Source organism: Crotalus tigris, unplaced genomic scaffold (assembly GCF_016545835.1).
Source record: "Crotalus tigris isolate CLP2741 ecotype Arizona unplaced genomic scaffold, ASM1654583v1 scf7180000023658.1318691, whole genome shotgun sequence".
Taxonomy (NCBI): domain Eukaryota; kingdom Metazoa; phylum Chordata; class Lepidosauria; order Squamata; family Viperidae; genus Crotalus; species Crotalus tigris.
In genome coordinates this window covers 641,787-660,266 of record NW_024100104.1, presented here as the reverse complement: position 1 = coordinate 660,266, position 18,480 = coordinate 641,787, and the positions used below count along the sequence as shown (strand labels likewise).

Genomic DNA, 18,480 nt, shown 5'->3' with positions numbered 1-18,480 from the left:
ATGAATGATAGATAATAATTAACTTGTTAGGCTGATGTGCTCTGTTATATTTATATTTATTATATTTATTTCTGGAGAATGTGTTAATTGTTTTGCATTGTTCTGTCTCTTAAACCTGCCTCTTCTCTGAAATTAGAGGATTCTTTTAAAAACCCTGCCGGTTTGTTGGAAATGCCTGATAGAGTTCCTATACTTTCCAGACTTCAGTTTTGAACTGTTCTATCGTAGGTTCCACTCACTGATTACAGAAAAAATACTAAATATGTATTGTTTTATTACTTTTCAGAAACTTAAAAGTCAGTGCTTAAACACTGACTTAATTTATGTGTGATTACATGCTAAACTTTATTTTACTATTTTGCCTGTGTTGTTTCTTTATATTTATACATTTTCATTGATCTATTCTTTGTGAAATAGAATTAAAAACTGTAGTCATTTAATAAAATAAAATATTTTAATAAAATTGTGATGTTAAAGATTAGTTCTCATTATGAGCTGTTTAAATCAGCATTACTCATGTTGGTGTAGGACAGTGTTTCTCAACCTTGACAATTTTAAGGCATGTGGACTTCAACTCCCAGAATTCCACAGCCAGCAATGCTGGCTGTGGAATTCTGGGAGTTGAAGTCCACATGCCTTAAAATTGTCAAGGTTGAGAAACACTGGTGTAGGAGAAAGAAAGACAGAGCCTGGAGACATAGTCAAGATAAGAATTAGTCTGGAGTCATTAAGTTCCTACAAGCAGTCCAAATCTAGCCCCTCTTGAATTCTGTTAACTCTTATCTAGCACCAACTTAGTGCTGCCCATTCGTTGACTAGATTCTGGTGTATAGACATGAACAATAAATTAGCTTAACTGAGACTTAATCCATTGTCCTGATTCTTTGCACCTGACAGTTAGTGCCCTTCAGAATCAGAAGTACTCTTTAACCTATAAACTATGCCAATGATTCTCAACCTGTAGTCATCACAGAGGGTCTGCAAAGACTTGAAGACATGTTATGATTTAGATCTTTAATTAAGATTTGGAGGTCCATAGCCATGGTCCGTGGCAACAAAAGGTATTTAAAGGGGGTCTGTGGTAAAGAAAAGGTTGAATTATGCTATTTCAGAAATTATGATAATTGAAATGCAATATGTTTATGGACACCAAATTGGGAAAGGATGATTTAAATAAATAATTTGCCATATGAATCATACAATCTAGATAGATGTGGAATAGTAGCTTTCAATTGTCATATGGGTGATTTTTAAGATGTATACAATAGCTACTATTGTATACATAGTAGCTATTATACTGTTGTATTGAGGGGAAAACATACATTCTATCTAAAAAGCTCTGTGTAAGTTTTCAGAGAAGAATTGAATAAACAAGGTACCAGCGTTGCCTAGTTGTAGTACCAGCCCATTAAATCAAGAAACCAGTTTGGAGTTTATTTGGAAGCAGTTTCCATAGGAAAGTACAGGGTTCACACAACATGCGAAAAGAAATCCAAAAAAAAAAAAAAAATCCCACCCCACATTATGACTTAGTAGAGTATTTAGTCAGTCTGAATGCTAGCTAGATGTTTGGATCTTAACGAAATTCTTCCTTTCATCTCTGCAAAATTTTCTGGAAGAACTAAGAAATAGCCTTCCCAAGATAATACTCCTCAGTTGTATTCAATCAATTCCTATATGCACAAGATATTTATCCAAAATCTGTATCCCATAGGATACAGTGTGAGAAAAGATCTTTGAAAAGACTGGTTTCTAGTATTTAGAGAGTCATATTACTGAAAGTGAAAATTCCTCCCTATTGCATCTTCTGCTTAATATACACACTCATGGATTTTTCCCCCTCCTAAATCTTTGCTTTTTAAAATCTGTGATACACAGCCAAAATGTCTTTTTCTTTTTGACATTTTTAAAGGCTTTCCTCCCATAGTATGTTCCCTGTCTTCTCCCACTATAGTTTTGTCAGATTTCTGTTTTTCTTCTTACTTTTAATTTGACCTGGTTCTTAGCACAATCTATATTTTATATATTTGTCTTCCCCATCTTCGCCACTCCCCACAAAAACCTACAATATGTCAAATAAATGACTAAGTAGCAATTCAGGGAAGTTTTCATATAAAGATGAATATATTGTCTCTTAAACTGCCTGAGAAATTAGGGCTCGGCTAACAGATCTGATTTCAGGTCTTGCTGCTGGCCAAGTATGGTGGAGCCAGAATGAAAAAATATACATTGGATCTGATTGCATTTAAATGTAAAATTAATTGAAAATTGCAATTAAAATATTTTCATTCCTTATGCTTTAAAATTATAATTTTTGGAGAGGTCTGGCTTGACCTGGAATCTCAAGATGCACAACCCTGACCTCATGGATCAAACTTCTGCTTCTTTTATTTTAGTTAAATCATTTACCCTGAACTGCTCTTTTCTTTTCCTCTTGAATATTCTGATTACCTAAATCCCTTTCTCCATCATGGTATAGGTGTTGCAGTATAAAAAAAGATGTGGAGAACTGGAACAGGAGTTGCTGGAGAAAACCTCTGAGTGTGAGCGTCAGAAACAGATGGTCTGTATTTTATGTGAGGGTTTCCCCCATTAATGATGAAGCATATGGCAGGGGTCCCCAACCCTTAGTCTGTGGCCCATTGCGAACTGGGCTGCTCAAGTAATGGGCAAGCGGGCAAGTGCACAAAGTTCCAATTGTGCAAGCAGCAGGCGTACAGGTGAAACCATCCCCTCTTCCCCCCCCCCCATGCCACTGTTGCCGCTGCTGCCTCTCCACAGAGCCAGAAAGGTTGAAACCACTGGCATATGGCACAGACTCTCAACATTGTGTATAACCCTGTTCTACACTGCCACGCTCAATTCAGTGGAATGAATGTTTGGAAACTAGGCTAGCCAGCCAAAAATCATATCTGGTACACGTATTTGTTGTATAATTCATATCATTTAAAGATTCCCACAGGTTTCATTTCATGAATATCCAGTCGTTTCTTCCAGTAATCTATAGTTTTGATAAACAGCCAGCTGAGTTCTTTATTGTGAGACAAATCTTTTACTCAGTCAGCTATCAATGATAATTTAAGGCTAAACCAGTTAAGCAAGAAAAAATAATTTTTCTATGTATGTAGGTGGTGCCCCACAGAGGTTCTCTGGGTGGCTTTCATATAGTTACAATACAAAATATATAACTATTAAAACTTTTAAAAAGTTAAGCGCAAATTATAGGCTAAAATCATGTTATTTCAAAAGACAAAGTATATGGAAGGTTGCACTGTGTGACCCTGTGTTGTTAGCCATTGGAATACTTATGAAAGTTTCTAAGCTGCTGACATTTGCCAAAAAACATTAATATCTGTAGAAAAAGGCATCGCAGCAGTCAGCAGTCAGCAGAGATTACACAGAACACCCGGGTATTCAGTTTTCTACATTTATAGGCTTGGATGTTAAAGCAGCAGTTAATTAATAAATAAAAACCTTGTGAAGTCCAAATCTGTAATTGCAGTTCTCTTCAGACAGTTATCCTAGCAACCCCATATGATATATAGCAGGTGCCTGAAAATAACAGCCAAATTAATCTTAGTACTCTAAGTCTATATTGTTCATCCTAGAGGCACTAACTCTGGTGGTGTATAACAACTTCCCAACCTGGGTGTTCTAGCTATCTTGGATTTCAAGTTCTAGAATTTTTAGCATTTGCCATGATATATTGTCCATGTATCTGGAAGTCATCCAGGTTGAAGACAGTTTTAAAAAATTTCAGTTAAACAAGTTACAGTGTTTCTGAAACACTGCAAAACTTTGCAGAACCTGAACAAAGAAGCATATGGAATTAATAAGCAAGGATGTTTTTACCTCTGTTAACGCTTCTTTGGTGTTTTGGAAAAATATATACCTGATTGAGGCTTTTTTTCTGAATATATTATTTTATTGGCAGGACCTGCTTTTAGAATGGTCATATAATTTTTTATGTAAAAATACAATTGGAGGGAAAGAAATACCTAAATTGTCTGATATTGGGAGCAAATGCACCAAATTAAAAAAAAAAAGTTTAATCTGGATGTTAAAATTGCCAAAGCCTCAATGGGGATTTGAGCAGATTAAAGGAAAATCTTTAAACTGCCAAAAGAAAGACAAAAACAAGATCAAAACATACTGAAAGAAGAAAACAAAAGTGAAGTAAAAGCAAGTAAGAAAGTTTGTTCAAAAATCTGCCTCTTCGTGGGACTTCTAACCATGATAGTTCATGGGACTTCTAACTATGATAGTTAGAAGGGACAAAGCAGAACTATTTAACTCGTTTTTCGCATCTGTCTTTACACAAGACCAACCTATCAAAAATAGTGCCATAAAAAACAGAATAAAAACACAAGTTAAGATAGGCAAGAAAATGATAAGTGAGCACCTGTCCAACCTAGACGAGTTCAAATCACCAGAACCAGATGGATTACACCCCAAGGTTCTCAAGGAACTGGCAGATGTGATCTCAGAACCACTGAACTATATTTGTCAAAGATCCTGGAGCACTGGGGAACTACCAGAGGACTGGAAAAGAGCTGATGTAGTTCCCATCTTCAAAAAAGGAAAAAAAAATGGATCCAGGAAATTACAGACCTATCAGCCTGACCTCAATACCTGAGAAGATTCTGGAAAAGATAATCAAACAATGAATCAGCGAACACCTACAGGCAAACAAAGTCATTACTAAAAACCAACATGGGTTTGTCAAAAACAGATCATGCCAGACAAATCTTATTGCATTCTTTGACCAACTGACAAAATTAGTGGACCAGAGGAATGCTGTGGGTATAGTTTACTTGGACTTCAGTAAGGCATTTGACAAAGTAGATCACAACCTACTACTTGATAAGATAGAAAAATGCAGGTTAGACAGCATCACCACCGATGGATCCATGGCTGGCTGACCGGCTGTACTCAGCGTGTGGTCCTCAATAGAACCACATCTACATGGAGGGAAGTGTGTAGTGGGGTGCCCCAGGGCTCTTCAACATCTTCATCAACAATTTGGATGAGGGGATAGATGGGGAACTCATCAAATTTGCAGATGACACCAAGCTGGCAGTAATAGCCAACACTCTAGAAGACAGGCTTATGATACAGGAGGATCTGGACAGACTTAAATACTGGGCGCTATCTAACAAAATGAAATTTAATGGTGAAAAAAGTAAGGTTCTACATTTAGGCAAGAAAAACCAAATGTACAGGTATAGTATAGGGGGTACCTTGCTCAATAGTAGTAACTGTGAGAGGGATCTCGGAGGCCTAGTTGACAATCATTTAAATGTGAGCCAGCAGTGTGCTGCAGCTGCCAAAAAAGCCAACACAGTGCTAGGCTGCATTAACAGAGGGATAGAATCAAGATCATGTGAAGTATTAATACCACTTTACAATGCCTTGGTAAGGCCACACATGGAATACTGCATCCAGTTTTGGTCACCACGGTGTAAAAACGATGTTGAGACTCTAGAAAGAGTACAGAGAAGAGCAACAAAGATGATTAGGGAACTGGAGGCTAAAACATATAAGGAACGGTTGCTGGAATTGGGTATGTCTAGTTTAATGAAGAGAAGGATGAGGGGGGACATGATAGCAGTGTTCCAATATCTCAGGGGCTACCACAAAGAAGAGAGAGTCAAGCTATTTTCCAAAGCGCCTGAGGGCAGGACAAGAAGCAACGGATGGAAACTAATCAAGGAAAGAAGCAACCTAGAACTAAGAAGAAACTTCCTGACAGTTAGAACAATTAATCTGTGGAACAACCTGCCTCCAGAAGTGGTGAGTGCTCCAACACTGGAAGTTTTAAAGAAGAAACTGGACAGCCATTTGTCCGAAATGGTATAGGGTTACCTGCCTGAGCAGGGGGTTGGACTTGATGACCCCCAAGGTCCCTTCCAACTTTATTGTTGTTGTTGTTGTTGTTATTATTATTATTATTATTATTATTATTATTATTATTATTAATGTGTTGATAGCCATAGGAAAATCGTGAGGTGAAACAAAGACTTCTGCAAACTGAAGGTTTTTCCTTGACTGCTGAAAATTCAACTCAGAACACATTTCATTTCTAGAGATTGCTAGTTGATGGCATTTTACACAGTAACGTATCTTTTCTCTCAAATCATGAAGCTCAAATCGTTAAAGAAAAGTTTCAGGATTTTAAGTAAGCAAATAGTATGGTGTATGACACATGCAACTGCATGCATATCCTAAATCTGCTAATAAATCTTTCTGTACCTTAATTACTATTATAGTTCAGTCTGTGATCTTTTCTTCTTCCTAGCTGCAGACAAGATTAGACTCAACAGACTTTCATTTACGACGCATTGAACATGACCATAATACAGAGTTGGAGAACACTCTCATCCACCTAGAAAAAGAGCAGCAGAGGTAATATTGGTGTTTTTCTGGGATAAATTGTTTATTTTATTTGGAAGATCCCAGGTTGGAGAAGGCTAATTAGTTGCTTTAAACTGAAATGTACAATTGTAGGCCACTGAAATTTATGTGACATTAGCAATATGTTTTCTGTGACATATTATTGCAACTACGAGCAAGGCTTTAACCTCTGACTTAGATTTAATAATAATAATAATAATAATAATAATAATAATAATAATAATAATAATAATAATAATGGTGGAAGGGACCTTGGAAGTCATCTAGTCCAACTCCCTGCTCAGGCAGGAAACCCTATACCATTTCAGACAAATGGCTGTCTAGTCTCTTCTTAAAAACTTCCAGTGTTGGAGCATTCACTGCTTCTGGAAGCAGGTTGTTCCACTGGTTAATTGTTCTAGTCCCACTGGTTAAGAGCCAAGGTGGCGCAGCAGTTAGAGTGCAGTACTGCAGGCCACTTTAGCTGACTGTGTTCAGCAGGTCAGCGGTTCAAATCTCACCGGTTCAAGGTTGACTCAGCCTTCCATCCTTCCGAGGTAGGTAAAATGAGGACCCAGATTGTTGGGGGCAATGTAAATATATATATACATTGCTTACTGGTGTACACCGCTTAGAGAGTGGTTGCACTTAAAGCGGTATATAAGTCTCATAAATAAATAAATAAATAAATAAATAAATAAATAAATAAATAAATAAATAAATAATTGTTCTAGTTCCACTGGTTAATTGTTCTAGATTTGAGAGACCCAGGTTCCATTTTTTGTACTTTAAGCTTTCTTACTAAGATCTATTGATAACATGTAATCCTTAGCTTTCTATAGCTCTCCTGAAAAGAACTACACATCATAATTAGGAAGTTTCTTTCTCAGTTAACAACTTTACCTGTTCCTCTTCAAAACAATCCAGATCAACCATAATGAGAAATTCCATTCCAGGAATTTTAGGATCCAAGATATTATGCTGATTTTCTGTGGATTTTCTACCACCAGCAACAGAATCAGTTGTACAAAAAACATGCCCATTAACTGACTTTTGGAAAAAGCTAGCTGGGGCTATGGAAAAAAGGGGGGAAATGCAGGTTCAGAAACATTTGGAGGAATCCTGGTAATGATCAATCCAAAAAGTGAGAGCGATTTCCTACCAGCAGCAGAATACCATGCTTAGAATAATGGCTTATGGTTCATAGACTTTGATGCCTGAAGGGGAAAAAAGCAGCTTCTAAAATTGAGATCCCATTTGGCCTTAGAATACTCCCTTTCATATTTTTAAATCAAATACTAACCTGGGAAATCAAACATAGACTTCCACTCTAAGGAGTTATCAAATACAATATGGAAGAATACACAGAACAATATATAAGCAGGAATAAGACCCAGAGAGCATTAATATTACTGCAAAAGGGAAAGAAGAATTAACAGAAGCTCATGTAAAATAAATGAAGTGATTGTCACTAATGTCAATCTAGGCAACTAATAAGAATAAAATGGGATTATATGAACATGATAGAGGGATTTGTCTGTCTTAGAAGAACCCACTAGAGAAACTAAAATTACCCCAGAGTGAGAATCTTGCTATCTGCTATATAATTGAATTGTTAAGTGTCCAGGAATTAAAAAAAAAATCATGAAGTTCAGAAGTTATTTCAATAATGGAAGACAGATAGAATTGTTAAAATACAAATAATACAGTAATCATCTGGTAATACTTACTAAATTTAAAGCATTGGTGTAGAAGTAACTATGCACGCAGACAGGTCTTCTAGGTAGGAATGAAAAAAAGTACTGAATATAGGATTGCCTCAATTAGCCTTAAACACAAAACACAAAATTATTGTGTAAACAAATAGGAAAAGTCTACAGGAAAAAGTTACCAAGGGAGCTGAACAGGATGAGAGGACAAAGAAATCTATTTATTTATTTCATTTGTTTGCCATCTTCAAAGCAAAATTAATGACCAGAAAAGTATTGTGTGTAATTATTTATACATTTTCAGTATTTATTTATGATATGTATATATGTCCAATGTTTATAAGTCTATGTAATTGTGAGGGATTGTGTGATCAGCTGTGAAAGATGAACATGTCAACATCTGAATTGTTGCTGGTTGCAAGGATGGTGCCCCATGAGCTGTTCAAGTAGCTGAAAAACTGTTCATGACTCACAGCAGTTCTGGGATGTTTGTATTCCTACTTTCAATGTGTGCAAGCTTTTAGTGGGTTTGAAGAAATAGTCAAAGGATTAGAGCAGTAAATGGCCACACTACATTTAACTTAGGGAGGTCATCACATGTATTAGCGAATATTATTATGTACAACATGAAAGATGGTGCCTAGAAATGAGTCAGGGAAAATTGCATAATATCCTGCTTTAAGAATTCAATTTTATTTCTCCTGAGAGAAGTAAACATTTATCAGCACAAATAATGAAGGATCTACAGAAGGCCTGAAAAAGGAAACAATTTTCTTCATGGAAGGCAGTCTAGCAAAGAAGCAAGTTCAGGGTTTCAGTCAGAAGCAAGAGACATACATGTTACAGTGCTGGAATTCAACAACTGCTACGAAACATTTGGAACAGAAAAATCTACAGCCCTGCAGAAGAAACAGAGGCACTGAAGAACAGGTGACAGGAAGGAGGTCCCTGAAAGTAGAGAGGATTTAGAAGATGTAGTTGAGTTGCTTTTCATAAGGACTGGCAAAAATGAGTTTGATCAAAGTATGTCAAGGCTGACCGAGAGACTTTAAATTGAAGCTTGCAGGAGATGAAGAAGAAGAAAGCGCAGCAATAAAGGACTTCATACTCAGATTTGTTCACTGAAGAAGGGAATGAGAGTGTTGTTATAAATAGGACCTATTGAACTGTTCGCTGTTTATTATACTCATGGCATGAACATAAACTAGGGCAGTGATGGCGAACCTTTTAGAGACCGAGTGCCCAAACTGCAACCCAAAACCCACTTATCTATTGCTGGGTGCCAGGTGGGCATGACCCACTGGGTGGGTGTGGCCAAGGTGGGCATGGTCACCTCAATGTTGCTCATGGGGAGGGATGCCTGTGTGGGCAAGGCAGGGTTGGGGGAGATCCAGGGGGTCTCTGGCAGGTGGGGTGGTGGGTAGGAGGCTCATCCTGCAGGGTGAGGTGAAGCAGGGTGGGGGTGCCATTATCTCAGGGCAAGGCAAGGCAGGGGCCAGAGTAGCTGCTGCCTGACACCATCGGCCCCCACACACAGAGGCCAGTGAGTGCATGGGGGCCGACAGTGTCCGTCAGCAACAGCCTGCTGGCCCCTTGACTGGCGCACTTTGGGGCTCTGCAGCCTGCCACCAGCAGTTCAGAGAAGTGCCCACAGAGAGGGCTCTGCCTGCTGCCTCTGGCACGCATGCCATAGGTTCACCACCACTGGACTAGGGATACAAAAATATATAATAATCATAATGGCAACTTGGTAGTACATTCATGATTGAAATATAGGTAGTTTTCAACTTACAATCACAATTAAGCCCAAAATTTCTGTTGCTAAGACAGTTGTGAAATTAGTCTTGCCCATTTTATGACCTTTTTTGCCACAGTTCTTAAGTGAATCATTTGGTTGTTTAAGCAAATCTGGCTTCCCGTATTGACTTTGCTTGTTGGAAGTGAGCTGGGAAGGTTACCAGTGGTGATCATGGGACGTTGGGGCATCATAAATTCATGCTAGTTGCCAAGCTGCCAAATTTTGATCATGTGACCATGGGGATGTTGCAATAGTCTTAAGTGTGAAAAATGGTCATAAATCACTTTTTTCAGTGTCCTGTCATTTCAAATTGGTCACTAAAGAATGGCTTTCAGTCGAAGTTTCCTGTATTGGAACTGAAAGGTATAGTTTCTTCAAAACAAACAGAAGCAATAGAAAAAAAGTGAAGAGTTGCTCTGTAATTATTTATAAATATTCACATTTGCTTGGAAATCGAAGAGCAGAAGCTTGTCACTTTAAGGTTAATAGAAAAAAAAGGAAAAAGCAGGCTTGAGGTGTTCTCAGAGAAGACTGCTCTATGAGATAAGTAAAGCCATCTGGGGTTGAAATATTATAAAAAGATAAGAGTCAGATCTACAGCAGTAACTCTTAATAATTGCTTAAGACTGTTGCTCCCGTAGTCTTGATGGGGTAAGTTCTTGGGATTTAGACTAAGCCACAATTAATTCAGGCAAATCTCACCCCCTCCCCATCTAAAATCTGTCAGCAGTACTGGTCCAACAGGTGAAGTGCCCATAGTGAGAATGATTTCAGAACCTTGAGTATCGTATATTCCGCCGTATAAGGCAACCCGGCGTATAAGACGATCCCCGTCTTCGGTGCCGAGTCGCATGCCTAGAAAGTTGTCTTATATGCTGGAAACTACCATAATTTCCGGCGTATAAGATGACTCGGCGTATAAGACGACCCCCAACTTCGGTGCCGATTTCTGCGCTTTCAAAAGTTGTCTTATATGCCGGAAAGTATGGTATGCTGTATTACATAGTTTTGCTAAAGAGGCATATAGTCCTTTGGCAGGTTTAAGTGCTGGAAGATATGGAAAAAGCCTAACAGATTGTTTTCTTTTCAAATGTTTCTAGGAAAAGAGGGGGATTAAGAGCCTGAGGAAATTTTAAATATAATACAACTAGTCCTTAACTTACAACAGTACAACAGCACTGAAAAAAAGTTATTTATGACCATTTTTCACACTTACGAGCATTGCAGCATCCCCATGATCATGTGATCAACGTTTGGCCGCTTGGCAACTAGCTCATGTTTATGACAATTGCAGTGTCCTGGGGTCATGTGTGCATCTTTTATGACCTTCTGATAAGCAAAGTCAATGGGGAAGCCAGATTCACTTAACAATCGTGTTACTAACTTAACAATCGTGTTACTAACTTAACAACTGCAGTGATTCACTTGACAACTATGACAAGAAAGGTTTTAAAATGAGACAAAATTCATTTAACAAATGCCTCACTTAGCAACATAAATGTTGAGGTCAACTGTGGTCATAAGTCAAGGATTTCCTATAGTACTCTTGTGCCCTTTGTTTCATTTTCCTGTAGGAGTGCTACCCTTTCCCAGATGAACAGTCTACTTCAGGAACAGCTGGAAGAGGTGAAATGCTCAAAACAGAGACTAGCTGGGGAGCTAGAGAGGAATACTACTGATATGCACAGACTGAGAAGTGAACTAGAACAGAAGGTATCTCTTTGGTACAAAGGCAGGAAATATTGCTTGACTTTTTTTTTTGAATGGCTTACTACACTATGATTAAAGATCTATTAGTTCCATGTTACATTATTATAATGCACTGAGGTAAATTTGTTTATATTTTTGTTTGTGCATTTATTTATTTGGTGATTTTAATCAATTTAGTATTCAAGTTGGGTTAATGGTTTATAAGTTCATTCAGTCCCAAGATTCACCCTCCACTTTTCTTATCTTATCGTTGCTATTGAAAAAAAACAAGGCAAGAGGCATATGGAGTTAATTAAACTCAGCCTTTCTGATACCACTACACCCAATTATAGAAGAATATAATATTAACTATTATATTTATCCAGTTCCATTGCTTTGGAAAATGCTGCAGCCTGTATACTCTCTTCTCTAGTAATCTCACCATGCTAGTTGAAGCCTTCTGCACTATGTGCTAAGTAAGCTTTGGTGGTGGGAGTGATTTGGAAGGACTTAAACCAGAGGATTACAAGCATGTTTCTTCCCAATCTAATTCCAGTCTGGATTAAGAGTTCCTCATCCACTTTGTTTCAGCTTTAACAATAATTGCATGATTATTAATTGCATGATTATAATCATACCTGATTTTGTCCTCACTATTATTTTGTTGGAAGGATTGACTTTTCCTTTTCATGTGTTTCTCTTTTTTCAGTGAAATTTTGGAAAGGTTAGAGTTTCAATTTAGCACATAATGCAGATACATTTTATGTTTATTTCCCCTCATTGAATATAGAACTGTTGCTTAGAAAAATGAAGAATAGGCTTTAGTCCAACAGATAACTGACTCATCTCTCAGAATGGTCAAATGAACTCACAAATTTATTGGAGATATTGTAATATATATGAATTTGGTGAATTTAACAAGTTCATGAATTTCAATATGTTATTCCAAATCAGTAATTATACTATGGATTTGTTTTTATATGTATGCAATTTTGTTCAACTGTTTAGTGCAATGTTCCACCCATAGTTTTTACAGAGTTATGCAACAAAAGCATATATTTCTGGGGGGGAAACAAGGTAAAGAAGAAGAATGCATGTAAAGGGAGAAAATGACTAGTTCCTTTGATTTAAAAGAAACTATTATTTATGTTTACCAAATTAGACAAAAGGCAGAAAAAAGATGTGGACAATTGTTATTTCAGTGAAAGATACTTTCTACTTTTGCAGTATGTTGCCTACAAGTATTTTGTCTACTATAAAGAAACTCTGTAATAAAATACTTAGCCTTTATTACCATTTTTTTGTTGGAACAACATGTCTATTATTGTTTACATATGAGTTATATTATTAGAATTATATTTTTTTGATCTCCGATTATTTGGCATTGGTTCATAAATCTTAGACATATTGGATCACAACCTGAATTTTTCTATGTGTTCATTTTTGGAGGAGGATAATAGTAGTAGTAGTAGTAGTAGTAGTAGTAGTAGTAGTAGTAGTAGTAATAGTAGTAGTAGTAAAGTTGGAAGGGACCTTGGAGGTCATCTAGTCCAATCCCCTGCTCAGGCAGGAAACCCTATACCATTTCAGACAAATGGCTGTCCAGTCTCTTCTTAAAAACCTCCAGTGCTGGAGCATTCGCCGCTTCTGGAGGCAGGTTGTTCCACTGGTTAATTGTTCTAACTATAAGATTCCTCCTTCTTTTTCTGAGCACTAACTAGATTGATAAGATTTGAGTTTTTTACTATAGTCTACCCAAATCTGAGTTCTACTTTGTGGACAATAATCTTGGTCATTTTTATTCCATGTTAATTTCTGACATTATTTGAAATAATTTAAGCTAGGTATATTGCTTAATATAACTATATTATGCAAATATATTCATTTAATCTCAGCTTCCTAAGTAATTATAGTAGACTCTCATTTAAAGACTGCTATTTCTTAACTGTTTGGGGGAACTACATCCACTGATGAATAGTACAACTATTTCAGTGTTCTTAAAATCCCTTCTAAAAGATAAAACCTAAATCCAATAATAGAAAACTTTTCAAAAGCTAAGCAGTAAAGTTTGTTAACTAGTATTATTATCTTCAAAAGAATGAGCCTCATATAAAATTCAGATATATAACATAATATTAGCTCAAATTAATATTAGCCAGATTCTGAGTTCAGATTCTTCTTTGTTTAGCCAGAGAAGATGCTAACCTTACCACACAGAGTGGAGAATATTAGAGTTTTGTTATATTTGCAAGATGATATAGCAGTTTCTCTCTTCATTTCAAAGTATACAGGTAGTATATTTACAACAACTCATTTAGTGATCATTCAAAGTTACAAGGGCAATGAAAAAAATGACTTATGACCGTTTTTCACACTTACAACAGTTGCAGCATCCCCATGGTCATGTGATCAAAATTCAGGCGCTTGGCAACTGATTCATACTTATGACGGTCTCAGTGTCCTGGGGTCAGGGGATCACGTTTTGTGATCTTCTGACAAGCAAATTCAATGGGGAAGCCAGAGTCACTTAACAACTTTGTTATTAATTTAACAACTGTGGTGATTCACTTAACAACAGTGACAGGAAAATGGGGCAAAGCTCACTTAAAAAAATGACTCGCTTAACAACAGAAATGTGGGGCTTAATTGAGGTTGTAAGTCAAAGAATATCTGTAGTTTATTAGAAACAGAATGTTACTTTTTACTTGTAAGTAATGTATTTTTTCTTATATTTTTCTTCATTACTTATATCTTTTTCACTTAGACTTTCAAGATATTAAATATAATTAATGGCACAAAACCAAGTAATGCATTTTTGATCCTGCTTTTTCCAAAGTTCATAATATAGGTAGTCCACGACTTACAACTGTTCATTTAGTGACCATTCAAATTTACAAGGCCACTGAAAAAAGTGACTTATGACTGTTTTTCATACCTATGACAGTTGCAGCATCCCCATGGTCATGTGATTTACTTGATATCTGGTTCATATGTATGACAGTTGCCGTGTCCCAAGGTCATGTGATCACATTTTGCAATCTTCTGACAAGCAAAATCACTGGGAAGCCAGGTTCATTTAACAACTGCAGCGGTTCACTTAACAAATGTGGCAAGAAAAGATGTAAAATGGGGCAAAACTCACTTAACAAATTTCTCACTTAGCAACATAAATGTTGGGCTCAATTGCAGTGGTAAGTCAAGGATCCCCTGTACTTTGCCATGTTCCCCTTTCCAGGAATTTCAGTAAAATGTAGGTAAATAATGCCTTCAGTAATCCTACTATTTGGCTGTTCTACATTTCCTCTAGTTCATAAGTCTTGTACGGAATTCTGCAGTATTGTAGGAAATTGATTTAAAACAGTAATTATTAGTAGCGTGGGTGACCCCTTTTGCTATTCTCCATCAATAAAACATTAAAAGTGATGGAATCTGCTTTGTGCCACTCATATTTTTTCCATTGTTCTTTCTAGAGCTATGATTCCTATCTCAGCAATGAACACAGTGGAATTCTCCTTCTGTGGCGTCAAGCAGCCACACTTCGTGGTAACTTTGCAGAGCTTCGCACAACAGTGGAGAAGTGGGTGTTACCTAAATTTACCATTGCTATAAGAATGTTTCTCATTGTTCTGTGAAAAATTACCAGACAGAGGAATGCTCTGAAACATCAGATACCACAGTATTTATGCCCTTGTGTCGGAGCCCTATTTTTTTTAAAAAAAATGTGTGTGTGTGCACATGTGCATGTGCACATGTAAAAGGAGTATGCAAAACGTTCCGATCTTGAAATAATACTTTGTGACCTGATAGTTGTCCTTAAATTAGGAGATGGTTATCCTTAATAATAGTTATGTTCAAGTCAGGAAAATTGACACCGCATAGCTCTGAATGCTTCAGCATCCCTTATATGGCTAACATAATTGATATATCTGGAAAATGTGAGTATAATATATATTTCTAATTTAAATAGAGAAGGTTTTTCTGAATTCGAATTATTGGCAATTACCAATAATGTCATTATTGGCAATTACCAATAATGTCACCTGGAATGTTAAGTATTGTAATGGTGTATATAGAATTCTGAGTGAACAAAGATATTATTCTCTCATTCCCAGAGGACTTGCTGAAGCAGGAACTGACATGGCAAGAGCTTCCCGCCGCCTCCAAACTGCTTGTCTCAATTTGGATTCCAATTTGCGCCTTTCTGAGAATAGCTCTACCTGTTTGCTAGAGAAGCAGCTTCGAGAGAAAGTCCGAGAGATGATTCAGCTACAGAGTTCTTGGGATGGAGAAAAGGCCATTCTAAACTCAAAGTAAGAGGAAGACTTCTGTGTCTTTGATTTTTAGAACACAGATTATTAAAGGACAAGAAGATTTAAAAGGCCTGTCTGGGATAGGCAACCTTTTGGGTCTGGGGAATGCAGTTGGAATTTTGAGAACACATTATCCTATAAAATGACTGTCTTAGTGAGTATGGTTAGTCATAAAACATCTACTTCCCAGACAATAAATTAGCCCTCCAGGATTCCCTTTCTTATCCCTGTTGAATTTTTATGGGACTCAAGGCAACTGCAAATAAATATATTAGAGAATGGCACTTTAAAAGTCACATCCTGATTTCTTGACCTTGTTAACAAAAACAACAAAGACCATAATGACATCTTAAAGAATAAAAGACATATTATTGAATACATTTTTTATTGTAACCATCGTATGTATCTTACTTCTACATCAAAGTACAGCTGTGTATGTCTGCAAAACTCCTTTTTCATGACTATTTTACATACATCTGATTTAGTACAGTTAGCTGTATGAAAGTTTATATGATAATAAATGTATCTATCTTTAGGCATCTAGTTGAGACAGAAAGCCCAATGAGGCCAGGAGAGCCAGTGCTATAACTGAGCATACTTATGTACCCTGAGCTTGGGGACTTAGAAAACCAACACACACACACACACACGCACACTAAAAGATGGATTGTCCGCAGGGAACAGCATTATCAACAAAAGCCTTGCAATCTCCTATGCTCCTTGTAAATACAGGCAATATATCATGCAGAAAGTAAAAAGTAAATGTTGGAATGCTGGTTGAAGGACTGACTTTTTAAGTTTGCACTCCTTAAGAAAGAGGTTCCAGACCTTGCACTATATACACATGCTCTACATCCCCTTGAGTATTCATGTCAATGACACAAAGTTTCTTGCTGGATTTGCTTTTTTCTTATCATTCTGGGGTCTTGGACTACAAAGCATATTGTGATCTAATCACTTTCAGCTCTTTTCTCCAGCCTTTTTAAGATGATGTGTGAATTGCAACTGTTGTTTCTTTATAATGATCTCAAAGATATAAATAATATATCCTTTATGAGTTACTGATTAATCCTCCTGACTAATACATCATCTTTGTCTGGTTTCTTGTCTTACAGGATTACTGAATTGACCACTTTGGGTGATAAATTTAAGGAACAGAACACAAAGAAAGACAAGACAATCTCGGCCTTAAAAATGGACATTCAGAAATTGGTACAACCCCCCCCCCCTTCAACTCTACTTTCTGTCATTCTGTTAAACAAAACCCCAGTTGTTTACTACCACAAGCATTCTCAAAAAGGGCATAATAATCATGTTGATCTACAATACTAAATTGATTTGCTGTCTCATGTTTCTCTGTTCTTTCCCCATGTCCATTTCTGAGCAACTGTTTGTCTTTGAACTCTAGGAAGCCAGTAAAATTGGAGATCTAGAAGAAGTGAAGAATCTGAAAGAGGAAACTGAATCTTTGCATCATACTTTAAAAAGCATCACAAAGGTATGTGAAATATTAAATCATAATGTACTTTGTAGGTAAACAAGGTCTACCATTTACTTTGATGCATGGTACATATTTTATGGTATAGAGAAATATAAATAAGATACCATTTATTAGAAAATTCTGTAGCACAAGCCTTACTGAAATGAATGGAAGCTATGAAAGAATATAGTATTCTGCTGGTATAACATTTTCACAGATTGTGCCCTTGTGTAATAGAATTGAGTTATTTGGGCTGGTTCCTAAAAGCCATCCGGGTTTTTTTGGCACAAGCTTACTTTTTGGTTCCTAAGTCTTAAACCAACAGAATCGACAGCAATTATTTTTTTATGAGAAAAAAAATATAGATGTGAACTTTCTACCTGAACATTTCTTTTCATATAAGGAAAGTCCTACTGTATATCTAAAACTGTTCCCCTTAACTTGTAAGAAAGAGTGTCATCTTTTTTTTTTACCACTATATAGGGTGTGTGAGTGTTATTTGCTTTTCTTTAAACAAGCTTAAGGAAATGATGGTTTAATTCCCATTTGATATCAAATAGACACATATGTACTTTTAGTAACAATAGTATTTTTAAATCTCAAATTTCCATGACCTCAGATTGCACAGGCCACATATGTCCCTTGTCTCATACAAGTTAACATTGAATGAACAGAGGCTACTTCTTCCTTTAGAGGATGCCCTTGAAACAGACGCTACTAAATATCTATGAGCAGACCCAAACCCACATTGCTTTTTATTTGCAGATGGGTCTCCCCACTTGAGCAATAGTCCTTTGCTAGCTATAATAAAATACTCTAGGTCTGAGCTAAATTAGCTAAACATCTGTCCTTGTGAATGCAAAGTAGGGGGCTCTGAAGTACTGATCTGAGATGCCAACATGTTGAATAACTGTCAGTCAGGAGGCAAATATTTGAAAACCAATAGCCAACTACCCTAATATGGGAATGTTTTGTACTATATGTTATAATATTACTGCAACTGTAAAAAGCTATACCATAGAGAACAACAGTTCAAAAATACAGGAAAAGCAATGGAATTGTCATCCTAATATACTATTACCTAAGATGTGCTACCCTTAT

The 18,480-nt window shown here is 36.7% G+C and overlaps 1 protein-coding gene across 6 annotated transcripts in view; it reads left to right on the top strand.

Moving 5' to 3' along the window:
- CROCC2 (ciliary rootlet coiled-coil, rootletin family member 2) overlaps positions 1 to 18,480 on the top strand; it is a 100,124-nt gene that overhangs the window by 10,771 nt on the left and 70,873 nt on the right. For 5 of the 6 annotated variants that reach the window (XM_039320570.1, XM_039320569.1, XM_039320572.1 and 2 more), the window contains 7 exons: positions 2,480 to 2,563; positions 6,299 to 6,405; positions 11,475 to 11,613; positions 15,060 to 15,166; positions 15,702 to 15,899; positions 17,015 to 17,111; positions 17,308 to 17,397. In XM_039320570.1, the coding sequence (XP_039176504.1) occupies positions 2,480 to 2,563; positions 6,299 to 6,405; positions 11,475 to 11,613; positions 15,060 to 15,166; positions 15,702 to 15,899; positions 17,015 to 17,111; positions 17,308 to 17,397 (822 nt within the window). The remainder of the gene's footprint in view (positions 1 to 2,479; positions 2,564 to 6,298; positions 6,406 to 11,474; positions 11,614 to 15,059; positions 15,167 to 15,701; positions 15,900 to 17,014; positions 17,112 to 17,307; positions 17,398 to 18,480) is intronic. The other variant, XM_039320571.1, reaches the window with a different exon arrangement.